Below are 11991 nucleotides of genomic sequence, written 5' to 3'. Positions count from 1 at the left end.
TCTTTTCACTGTGTTTTTACTATGCTTTACACTTTGGCATGCTTTTTTGGTGTATAACTTTACAGTGTATTATTATAAGGGTACAGTAATCTTCTCAGGCTTTTTAGCGAATAGGTTTACTTTACAACTTATAATTAACTTGGCTGAACATAACTTTTAATCACGTTTCAATGACATGTTTAAAATATTTACGTCAATACAAGACTGTAGTATGGTTATATTAGTAGAACAAACACCTTTATTTAAATTATTTATTAGATTATTTATCTTGACTTCTCTGGTTAAGAAGGCTTCAGAGAAGAATGTAACTTGAGAGCCGTGCTGTTGAAACTATATTTAATACATTTTAAAATGCCAACAGGGTCATGGCTACTGATCAAGTTGAGCACACAGACAGGCAAACTGATGAGGAGTTAACAACAAATCATAATGTATTTACTATAAAGCACTGACTACAGTCTGCAAGGTTAATAATATGCGTGTTGCGGAATACAAAATGCAGAACAAGTTTGCAACAGGAATCTTGTTGGCGTGGGCTGGTAATCTTCTTGTTGTGGAATGCTCAATACATGTCGCACTGATGAAGGTCAATGTCTGACCGAAACATCTGCACTTTGTATTTTTTGCAGTGTGCACATCGTGTTCTAGCCTGGCATTATAAATACAGCTTGTTGTTTTTCATTGAATTTTGCGTTGGTACGCTTTTGTTTTCACCACCTGGAAGTTGGTTACTTATTCCCGGTTCCTTATTTGCGATGTAGTTGACAAAGCAGCGTGTTCTTTTTCTGTGTGTTTTAACTCACTTACACATCTTGCTCAATTAATATATTGCATCGCAAATAAGGAACCGGGAATAAGTAACCAACTTCCAGGTGGTTTATCGTCTACTCTTTGCAAAAACACTAACACTTTTAGTGAGCAAGCCGTACCCCACGAGCAGCAGCACCCCAAAGTGTAGCCGGGTCATTCCATGAAACCGGTACGATTTGAGTCCCTCTGACCTTTTTAAGTATATTTTAAGTATTGGGTCACCAAAATCTAATTTTAAAAGCTTTTTTTATATAAATTGCACTGTCCCCTGCAATGAAGTGTAAGAAATATTACATTACTTTCATCTTTAATACCAGAAAATATCTTGTTTTCAACTGACACCAAGCTTTTTGTCATGTCCTCCGTGGCCTTCATTGAATTTGTACTTAGAATATGACTAATAAAAATGCCAAATAATGCATACATTTTGCCATTGATCTATACATCTATTTGTGCTCTTTTGCTGAGAATGTATTTTTTCCAAATAAATGCATGATTATTGATTAAAATCACAATATTTAGTTGCGTACCTCAGTCTACCCTCAACCCTGTTACGCCAACCAATCTCCCCCCCATAAAAACAGTGAACTTATCCTTATGTGACATCTTCAACTGGAAGCTACATCATACAAGTCTTCTGAACAACATGGTGCAAAGACAGGCAAGTTATCACATTATTTTATATCTATATTTCATAGATTTTTATTGTTAGATTGGGGCCGTCGAGCTCAACAACTCAACTCTGTTACATGAAATAGAGATAGAAAACTATTACTTATCAAAACAATCTTTTTTATTGCAAAAATATATGCAATTTATTAATTTCATGCATGCCATGTGGTCTCCTGTTCTTCACCACATGAGGAGCAGTGGCCATTTTGAGCCAAAAAACTCAACCCCGTCACCCTCAACCCTGTTACTCAACACCTACTTGCACAGGTTTAAAAGACACTTGTTCAATATTAAACAGCAGTATGCTTACTGCAGAGAGCTGAAGGAATGCATGTCAATGAATGAGGCCTTGATCCATGTACACTTTTCAGAAAACTACACCTGTAAATTCAGCTCTGAGATACAAGCTGTCCACTTTGGGCCTCACACCAGCAGGCCACTCTGCATACGGTGGTGTTGTACATAGGTGAAAAACCAGAGCCCATATGCTTCAGCACCATCTCCCCCTCCAGGCACAAAGGCCCTCCAGCAATATGGCAACACCTCGATCCAGTGCTGGATTACCTTCAGGCCACACATCCGCAAGTGACTGTGCTGCACTTTTTTAGTGATGGCCCCTGTACACAATACAAGCAAAGAGGCAACTTCTTCCTTTTCAGCACGGAATTGGACAGAAGAGGCTTCAAGGCTGGCATTGGAATTTTTTCAAGTCAAGTCATGGCAAAAAGGGGCTCCTGATGGTGTTGGGGGAACCTTAAAAAGAACAGCTGACATGTTGGTGGCTAAGGGCCGTGATATCCCTGATGCACATGAGCTCTTCAAGGCCCTGACTGAGACAAACACAACAGTGAAATTGTTCTTTGTGAAGAGTGAGAACGTAGAGAACGCATTGGAGAAGATGCCAACCCAGATACCAGCAGTGCCATCAACAATGAGCATCCACCAGGTGATTACTCTTGCTCCAAGAGAGCTGGTATATCGTGATGTCAGCTGCATGTGGTCAACACAGAAGCAACTCGACTGCAAGTGCTTCAACACACAGCATTTCAGTTTCAGCAGGAAGGTTCCAACTGCTGCACCACAGCCAGCCAGTGAAGGAAAGCCACAACCAGTGAAGGAAATCCAGTGGGGAAGTCCAGGGCTGCTTGGGCAGTGGTGTATGCTCAGATACGCTGAAGACCTATATCCAGGCATCATCCTTAACACAGTTGAAATGCATGTCCAAGTAAAGTGCATGCATCGCGTTGGATCAAACAGATTCTTCTGGCCTGTTCGTGATGTGATGACATCCTCTGGTACCTGTTTGATGATGTCCTTGAAATCATTCCACCCCCACAGCCTGTGACATCATACCACGTAGAGATCTTGAAAGAGGCGTGGGACAGACTCACTAAATATCGAGGTATCCCTAGATAGGTTTTAACCCCCTCTTTGCAAAAACACTAACAGTTTTAGGGTCATCAAAAGATGTGCCCCCATGCGTTCTGCATAGGTTATAATGGGCTACAGTTTGGGGTGCTGCTGATCGTGGGGTACGGCTTGCTCACTAAAATATTTAGTGTTTTTACAAAGAGGGGGTTATGTCCTATCTAGGGATACCTCGATATTTAGTGAGCAAGCCGTCTAAGGGGGGGTAAATGGGTCATCCAAAACGTGCCCCCATGCGTTCTGCATAGGTTATTATGGGCTACACTTTGGGGTGCTGCTGATCGTGGGGTACGGCTTGATCACTACAATTGTTAGTGTTTTTGCAAAGAGGAGACGATAACCTATCTAGGGATACCTCGATATTTAGTGAGCAAGCCGTCTAAGGGGGGTAAATGGGGCATCAAAAGATGTGCCCCCATGCGTTCTGTATAGGTTATAATCGGCTACATTTTGGGGTGCTGCTGATCGTGGGGTACGGCTTGCTCACTAAAATCATTAGTGTTTTTACAAAGAGGGGTTCATAACCTATCTAGGGATACCTCGATATTTAGTGAACAAGCCGTCTAAGGGGGGTAAATGGGTCATCCAAAGACGTGCCCCCATGCGTTCTGCATAGGTTATAATGGGCTACACTTTGGGGTGCTGCTGATCATGGGGTACGGCTTGCTCACTTAAATCTTTAGTGTTTTTGCAGAGGGGGTTATAACCTATCTAGGGATACCTGGATATTTAGTGAGCAAGGCGTCTAAGGTGGGTTAAATGGGGCGAAACAAGCGGGTAATATAGTGGACCGCTATGCTGCTGATACAGATTTGTTAATAATATTTTCTTTTTCTTTTTTTTTTTTAAAGAAGGAGCGATTATTTTTTTAAATAGTGGCAATATATTAATTGAGCAAGATGTGTAAGTGATTTAAAACACATAGAAAAAGGACGCGCTGCTTTGTCAACTACGTCGCAAATAAGGAACCGGGAATAAGTAACCAACTTCCAGGTGGTTTTATTTCCTCGGTGTGCGGATCTGTTATGTGGCGGGTTGCCAGGTATATTTCATCTAATTATCTGAATGTTTGTTTGTTTGTTTGTTTGTTTGTTTGTTTTCTTCGAGAGGCCTGATTGGTTGTCAATCATTTTTTGGAACCTGCCCAATTTATAATGACTACTCACGACGACATCAGACAGCCTTCTCACAGAGAGGTAGATTCCCTGAGAAACCTCTTGCTTGCTGGGATTTTCAGCTGACGACGTTCAGTGCAGCTTTACAATTCAACATGTACCCTAACAGAAGTGGACCTGGTGGGTTTAATCCAAAGCACAGAAACTACAATGGTAACAACAGACTGAACCCTGATCTAAACAATATGAGTCTGGCAGGAAATAGCAAGGATGACATTGCGAATCACGAGAACGGGGATAACGCTTCTGGAGCACAAACTACACCGTCCCCACAAAACGAAGGACAGGCACAGTAGTAAGTTTAAACAGTATGTAACTATTTCAAGTAGGTATCGTTTATGTAATAAATACGTGCATTGCGTGTGTATTTTATTGGAGTATCTTTTCTGCAATTTAGGAAGTAAACGTTAACAGGTATATGTTCCTATTTACAAAATATACATATTTTTTCAGATAAATATACAGTACTGTATTTTGGTTTTGTATACTGGTATTATAAATAATATATGTAGGCTAGCGGCAGTGTGGGGTAGTGGTTAGGGCTCTGGACTCTTGACCGGAGGGTCGTGGGTTCAATCCCAGGTGGGGGACACTGCTGCTGTACCCTTGAGCAAGGTACTTAGATTACTCCAGTAAAAACCCAACTGTATTTTGGGTACTTGTATGTAAAAAAAATAAAAATAATATGATATAATTGTAACAAGGGCGTCTGCTAAGAAATTAGTAAATAATAAATATAAGTTCAGTTTCTGCTGATAACCACACCTCCAATCACGGCACAACGAAGGCTCGCACATCGCAGCTCTTGCTGGCAGCTCACATAGGGTAGTGCTGCGTGCGCAACTCGTAATTCATCATCAACACCCCTACCACGTGATCATAAACAGGGTGTGGGAGGGGGAGAACTGAACACCGCGATCAGTTGTCAAGTCCGCTTATAATAAGCGGGATTGGGCTTGTGCTTTTTGAGAGTCGCGGTTTGAATTTGAGTCGCAGGTTGGAATTTGCATAAACGCCCATACTCTAACATGGATTACGCTTGTTTTTGGTCTTGTTTGGTCTTCTTTTGAAGAACGAGGTCGCTATTTTTTCTGTCAGAAATCTGGCAGCCCTGATAGTGATTACCCTGTGAGAATTAATTGGTGATCCACGGCCAATACCCCACGGAGCTTAGGTTTAGGGTTAGGTTATTGTTGTGAAATAAACTTAGTTTTTGTACCTAAATTCATCACCCTTATCATGTGATCGGGCATGCATGCAGTACTACTCTATGTGAGCTGCCTGTGAGAGCTACATTGTGCGAGAGTCAGCGTTCTGCATCAATACCCCTCAGCAGACCGGGAAACAACATATATAATGCCAGGTCTCACTGAAGTGTTGTTTTGAGACTTAAAAAGCATTTATTTTATGAAAGCATAACTTTCTATTATTATTATTATTATTATTATTATTATTATTATTATTATTATTATTATTATTATTATTATTATTATTATTAGGCATTTCATAATCATTAGGACTTTTATAAGAAGCAAAATACAACATAACAATATGATTTCTGGAGTGAAATGTAAAATAAAGAAATGACTCATTTCCCCCTCCTTCAGCATTCAGTGTTAAAATCAACCATCTCCCTATATGAAACATTCCACACCTGTCCTGTATTTGAATTTCTCATGTGTCCATGCCCACCACAGCACAATGCATTGCTTCTCATTGCACTTGATTAGATCATTAGGGAGTTAATTGGTTGCTTACATAATATTATGTAATACTATCCCAATCCATTAAGAGGTAGGGCCCTACACTATAAACATCAGTGATTGTTTTAAATGGGAAGCCCTAATGGAAATACCCCTTTCAGATAAGTGTTTTTTTTTTTGTCTTTCAGCATGGGTGGATATTCCATGATCCGCCCTAATGAATCAAGGAGAAGTAAATTGCAGAGCAGTAAGTAATTCAAGGCATAACTATTCCCTTTTTAATGATACTGTATTCAGCCTCTGGTGGTAATTAGTACTACCAGACCCATCAACAAGAAAACAACTAGCATTGAATGACCCTGAGATATGGTATGTGGCAGTGCTCTTCAGGGCCAGACCCGCATGTAGGAGGCTGTGTGGTCCAGTGGTTAAAGAAAAGGGCTTGGAATCAGGAGGTCTCCGGTTCAAATCCCACCTCAGCCACTGACTCATTGTGTGACCCTCAGCAAGTCACTTAACCTCTTTGTGCTCTGTCTTTCGGGTGAGATGTAATTGTAAGTGACTCTGCAGCTGATGCATAGTTCACACACCCTAGTCTCTGTAAGTCGCCTTGGATAAAGGCGTCTGCTAAATAATAAAGTTCTTATGTATTGGGATACATAAATGCTGTACGACTGGTGGTAGGTACATCTCAAGAGAGGTCACAGTTCTATTAGAATATTGTGTTCAGTTTTTCCAGTGCCTTTTCCCAGGTATAGCTAAGCTGGGCAAGGTGTATTTAAAGATGGCTGTCTGCGTTCCAGTGTCATTTTGTCAGATATAGCTGACCCAGGAAGTAGTAGTGCAGCAGTAAAGGTTATATTGCGGTAGTAAAAGGTCACGCTGGATTGTGGGATTGATTAAATATATGCAAACAAGCAAACATTTGTGGCTGTTTTTATTTCTGGTCTGTACACAGCTATCAGTGGTCTTATTAATGAGGTTTTGTCACGCAATAAGAGAAAAGCAGTGGAAAACAGGCATTGTTCCAAACAGTTTGGTTGTTTAACACACACCTTTCAAATGACACAGCCTTTCCGCACAGCACAGTCCGGCACCATTGATTATGAGATACAAGACTGAGCTGTTTGAGGTGTATTTGACGTGTTTGTTATGTTATGTTATGTGGTACTAACACCTGTACTATTCCTTGGTGCTGAATACATGTTCTGTGTTACTGTGTTTCTGATTGCAGTGGCACAAAAAGAAGAAGCAGATCTGCAGCAATGGAGGGAAGCACACAAGCCTGGTCCAATTAACCTGGATCCTGCACAGCTGGGTAATACACTGTAAACAGGGCATGTGACACAGGGATCATGAAAACAGAATCACACCAGAAAACACCAATATTTGATCAAAAAACAGAATGAAGTTCATTTAAAAATGAGAGATGGAAAAAGGAAAAGTACAGTAAATATCATTCAGTTATTATTTTTAACAAGACAGGTCTCTTCCCAATTTTTGTAAACTGCTGTTAAGAAGGCTTCTCGTTATAACTTTTGTCCTCAGGTGGAGGTATATTAATGGCTGAGGCCAGGCAAATGCAAATGTTGAACCACCAGCAATCGAAGTACCAAAAAAAGGTAAGGATGACTGCATTTGCATGTTGGAGCAGCAGAAATCCAGAGAATGAAAGAGGCACAGAGGGAAAAGGTGTGCTGCTTATGTTCCATTTACTATCAGATTATATCTGATGCCTTTGCTAACGGAGGAGCTTCTTTTGCCAAGTTAGCAAAACACGGGTTCAAATCTTACTTCCACTTGATGTGTAACAATGTACCAAACCAAGGGACTTTGACCTGGTGCCTATGACAACATAGTGTGGTGTTATTTAAACCCAGGTTCACTGTGTTGTAAACAGGGCTTTATGAAATATTATATTACCTCCAGTTGTAAAATGCCATTCTCAAGTCCTTTTGTCAGACTGGGGTGAAGCCAGTTTACTCTGACACACAATGTGATTGTATTCATATCCTGTGCAGTATTAGGACCCAAGCAGGCCTCACAGGCCTCGTTTCCACGGTCACAAGCAGGCTGTGAGGCCCAGGTTTTTAAGGGCTCCACGGTGGGAACTATACCAAGTTCATCCGGTGCTACACCAGGCCAGCCCTGCTTGGCCCCAGTGCGGCTCGGATGTGCTGTGGAAACAAAACATTAGAGTAACAATTAGGGCTCTGTGCATTAGGGTTAGAGTACGGGTTAGCTTTAGGGCTAGGGTTAGGGTTCTGCACATTGGATTAGGAATATTTGTGTTTTCAGACTTACTTAGCCAGGTTATTGGGGAACTCCTGATAAAGTCTGCTTCTCTTATTGTCACTTTGTTTAACTGTACTGTATTAGCATTATCTGCATGCATTTCACATACAGGTTCTGGGTTAAATGACTGGTGATGGTCAACACAAACACATGCAATGTACTATTGAATAGTGAATTACTGCTATCCAACCATTTTAAAATGATGTGGTACTATGCTTGCTAATGTTTTGTGACAATGTAAAGTTTTATGAGTTTAAAAACTATTGCTCTAATCTGTAGGCAAACAGGCTTGAAGAAAAGAGGCTGCAACAGGAGAGACAAAGAAGGGAACAATACAAAAAGGACCAGCAAGCGTAAGAAGGAAGGGTGTTCATATGAAAAAAGATATACAGTAAACTGTGTGCTTTCTTAGACATTTTACTCAGTTCAAATGAAGCATTGTAGTGCACGGACAGTATCGCTTTGCTTGGTCTCACTTGTGTGATGTAGTTACCGTAGTAATATCGGCATCTTTCAACTTGAGTACTTGTGGACACTCATATGGATTTGTGAACTCTATCAGTGATGCATTGCAACCTACTGACAGGGGGCCATATTCACAAAGCTTAAACCCACGAGTTATTTCAACAGCCTGCTGTTGTGAATAAAATAAACTTTGGCATTCATGAAACTGTTTCAAACTGGTGTTGTAAAATAAGTTTTGGATGCTTGCAGGACCCTCTATCACCAGCTGAGGTCTCTGCATCCTCTCCTAGTGGCTTCAATGGGCTTTCAGCTTCTGCCCTTCTTTTCAGCACTTTAACAGTAGTGAGTCCTGGTATTCGTATGTACTATAAAGTAAAAAACACATTTTAAATGTTTAATGCTCCACAATGTCTGTTATTTGTAGCAAAACCCATGCTTTTCTGCAGAAGATTGAATCATCCCAGCCTTTAGCGAATTCAGCTCCGATATCAATGAGCAGCTCTCTGCCAACATCATCTTGGGTAAGGACACTGCAGACACATATGTGATGTTGTAGCAATTTGTATCCAGTTAAGCAGGCGGTAGTTCTGTGTTGTTCACAATCCATTTTAAATGCTGTTATATAAGCTGTTAAGAATGGTATGGGCTGTGTGGTATTAAGAGTTTTGACAGGCAGTGCCTGTGCTGTTGCTGCTCAGCTGAACACTGTTTCTCCCTCTGTCTCCGATCTGCAGGCTAAAGTGCATAACTATAGAGAGACGCAAAGAGAGGAGGAGAACCAGGCCCTGTGGCAATGTAAAGAAGAGCAAAGAAGAAAGGTATGGGAGGCCAAAGCAAACACAGCTTTATAATAATGCACTAGTAGCTGCTAACCATCCCAGCCAATAGGAGAAGCAGCTGGCTGGTTGGTGACATGAAGGAAGATCTGGAAAGGGTAGGAACAATTGCAGTCTCCAGGTGAAATGACCCAGGAAGTGCAACACTAGCTGAAAGCAAGGCTTACAACAGAGATTTCTTTAACCTTCTTTCAAAACAGCACATTTGAGACCTACAGTAATTGTTTTTTTTGTTTTTAAATTTTCACAGAGTGAGATACTTGAGGAAATACAAAAACAGAAAATGAAGGAAACAGAGCGTGAACTACAAAATGAGCGCAGGAGGTAAATATGTCCCCGTTTTACACGGGCCAGCTGCCAATCACAACATTTATTGTGGTTCTATAGCATAAAGCGTGTAACTGTGCCAAACCATGCATGTACCACTTACAGCTATGGCCAAAAGTTTAGCATCAGCTAGAATTGTGGGATTGAGACATAATTTCAGTAAAGTATATAGAAAACTACAAAGCGGTGTGTAATTCAATATGTTAACGTAGCATTATTCAGCAGGTTTAATTCGACTTTATGAAGCAAAATGTGTTAATTCTATAGGGTGATGATGCAAAACCTTTGGCCAGAGCTGTATATATTTTGTATTATCCACCCGTTGTGTGTTTTACACATATGAAGAGAACCGTAATTGTGATGGACACTTGGTTAGGACATTCACGTTTTAGAATCTTGGGCTATATTTGAGGAATGTCTGTCAGTCCGTCACACTAGCATGTCTACATGTACGTGTGTGGTTGGATTTGAGTCATGCTGATCTACTTTGACACCGATAGCTCTGATTTTGTATTTAGCACAATGTCAGTCAGGGGTTTGTGTTTTGAACATACGTGTTTACCATGTGGCTGTCCCCAGTTTCACTGTAATGCAGATATATTAGTTGGTACTGGGTAAGCTCACCACTGCATTCTTCATTTCAGGGTTAATGAAGCGTTTCTGGACCGACTTCAAAGAGACGTACAGTCAGGTAGGAAGGAGGCGCTCTTTCCTGTTGGTGTGGAAGCAGAAAGAGGCCTGTGTGCAGATGCAGCTCCAGAAGCACACAGGCCAGAGAGTGAAGCAGACGGGGAGGAAGAGGACGGTAAGCCCTTTTTAAAAGCTGAAAGCACACGTCTTTCCTTTGGTAATTACACTTGTTTAGTCTAAGCCCACTCTAATTGTTTCCACAATCCTATTGTTCACAGAGCAGTTTTCATAATTGCGAGCATGTTTATATTGAAGTGCTTGGGCTTCGTGAGGAATTTGTTTTACATGTGGAATGATTGTGCTTCCCTCTGAGAACGCTTTCAGGGTTACAGCTGTGGACAGCCCCACCCTCAGAGCTCCAGCAGTCCAGGAATCGGGTCTCTTTGTGTTGGTGCTTGTACAATGAGGGCCAGATTGGCAGAACTGCAGTGGTTTCTGTAACAGCAGAGGAGGCACAACCCATGGTGCCACACAAGCCCTTCTTCAGGGGATATGCCTCATCCCTGTGCTGGAGACAGCACTCTGGAAAGACAATGTTACAATTCGTGTCTTGGCTTAGCTGTCAGACAGGCAAGCCAAGGATAGCCAAATTAGTCTGAGGGATGTAATGTTGACACCTGACCTCACTAAGAGATAGGCTAAGACAAATTCACTGAAGTTGGGTTTCCATCGCCCCAGATTCCAGACACCATTCTCAGTGAGCACACTGTTCTCATGAGGCCCTTTGTCTGTCAGATTCATTTTTTATTGTGTCTCAATAAGTATACAAAATCCAGAACCAAATAAAATGGCATTTGAAGCTTGTCTTTAAGTAAGTCTTCCCCAATGCAGTCCGAACCAGCACAGAGTGCTCAAAAACAAGTCATAATGCATGATCTCTACCTATCACCCACACCTGCAGAGCACCTATTGCAACCTCCCTTCTGCAGGAGCACAACTTCATCCTTGGAAGGAGGTATTTACTGTCATGGAGATAGATACTATTACTTTTCATCTGCAAGAATGATGCTCAGTAACGTGTGTGTCAGCTGACACCTGTGCACAGTATCATGGGGCAGTGGGAACAGCTTTAGCTTTTAAAACTCCTGCCTCATGAATCTACCCTGTTATCATCAGAATAAAAAGGCAGTGTTTATCATTCATTGAGCTTGCTTGTTTTTTTTCTTCCTTTTTTTTCCAGAAGACAACCATGAATGGACACTGATGAAACTTCACAATGCTTTTCCTTTCTGTGAACAATCTTTCTTAGAGGAAATAGTGACTCAGTGCAATGGAGATTACAGGCAAGCCTACCAACTGCTTCAGTAGCAGAGTGAAACTAGCTGCTTTGGGCCAGTTTCAGACTCTGCATAGATATTTTTATAAATGTATATATATATATATATATATATATATACATATATATATATATATATATATACACACACACACACACACACCCTGTGTATGCACCAAGTCCATGTGAAATGGGAAAGCATGGAAGGTAGTGGCCTGGTAACGGTCAGAGATAATTGCACATGATTACCATGTTTATATAGAAATTATTGCAAAGTCACTGAATCATCAGCCAGTGAGATCCAATTTCTCCTA

The 11991-nt window shown here is 41.1% G+C and overlaps 1 protein-coding gene across 1 annotated transcript; it reads left to right on the top strand.

Annotated features, from left to right (window-relative positions):
- The first annotated feature begins 3922 nt into the window (after window positions 1–3922).
- Window positions 3923–11766, top strand: LOC117407482 (epithelial-stromal interaction protein 1-like). Its single transcript, XM_059029394.1, has 10 exons — window positions 3923–4380; window positions 5977–6035; window positions 7023–7106; window positions 7337–7480; window positions 8363–8436; window positions 8973–9069; window positions 9283–9366; window positions 9635–9708; window positions 10356–10516; window positions 11582–11766. Exons 4-10 carry the CDS (start codon window positions 7457–7459, stop codon window positions 11707–11709), a joined length of 642 nt encoding a protein of 213 aa, XP_058885377.1. The 5' UTR covers window positions 3923–4380; window positions 5977–6035; window positions 7023–7106; window positions 7337–7456; the 3' UTR covers window positions 11710–11766.
- Window positions 11767–11991: the final 225 nt, after the last annotated feature.

The sequence above is a fragment of the Acipenser ruthenus genome, chromosome 8 (assembly GCF_902713425.1).
Source record: "Acipenser ruthenus chromosome 8, fAciRut3.2 maternal haplotype, whole genome shotgun sequence".
In the NCBI taxonomy this organism is placed as follows: domain Eukaryota; kingdom Metazoa; phylum Chordata; class Actinopteri; order Acipenseriformes; family Acipenseridae; genus Acipenser; species Acipenser ruthenus.
This window is presented reverse-complemented; position numbering and strand designations above follow the sequence as displayed.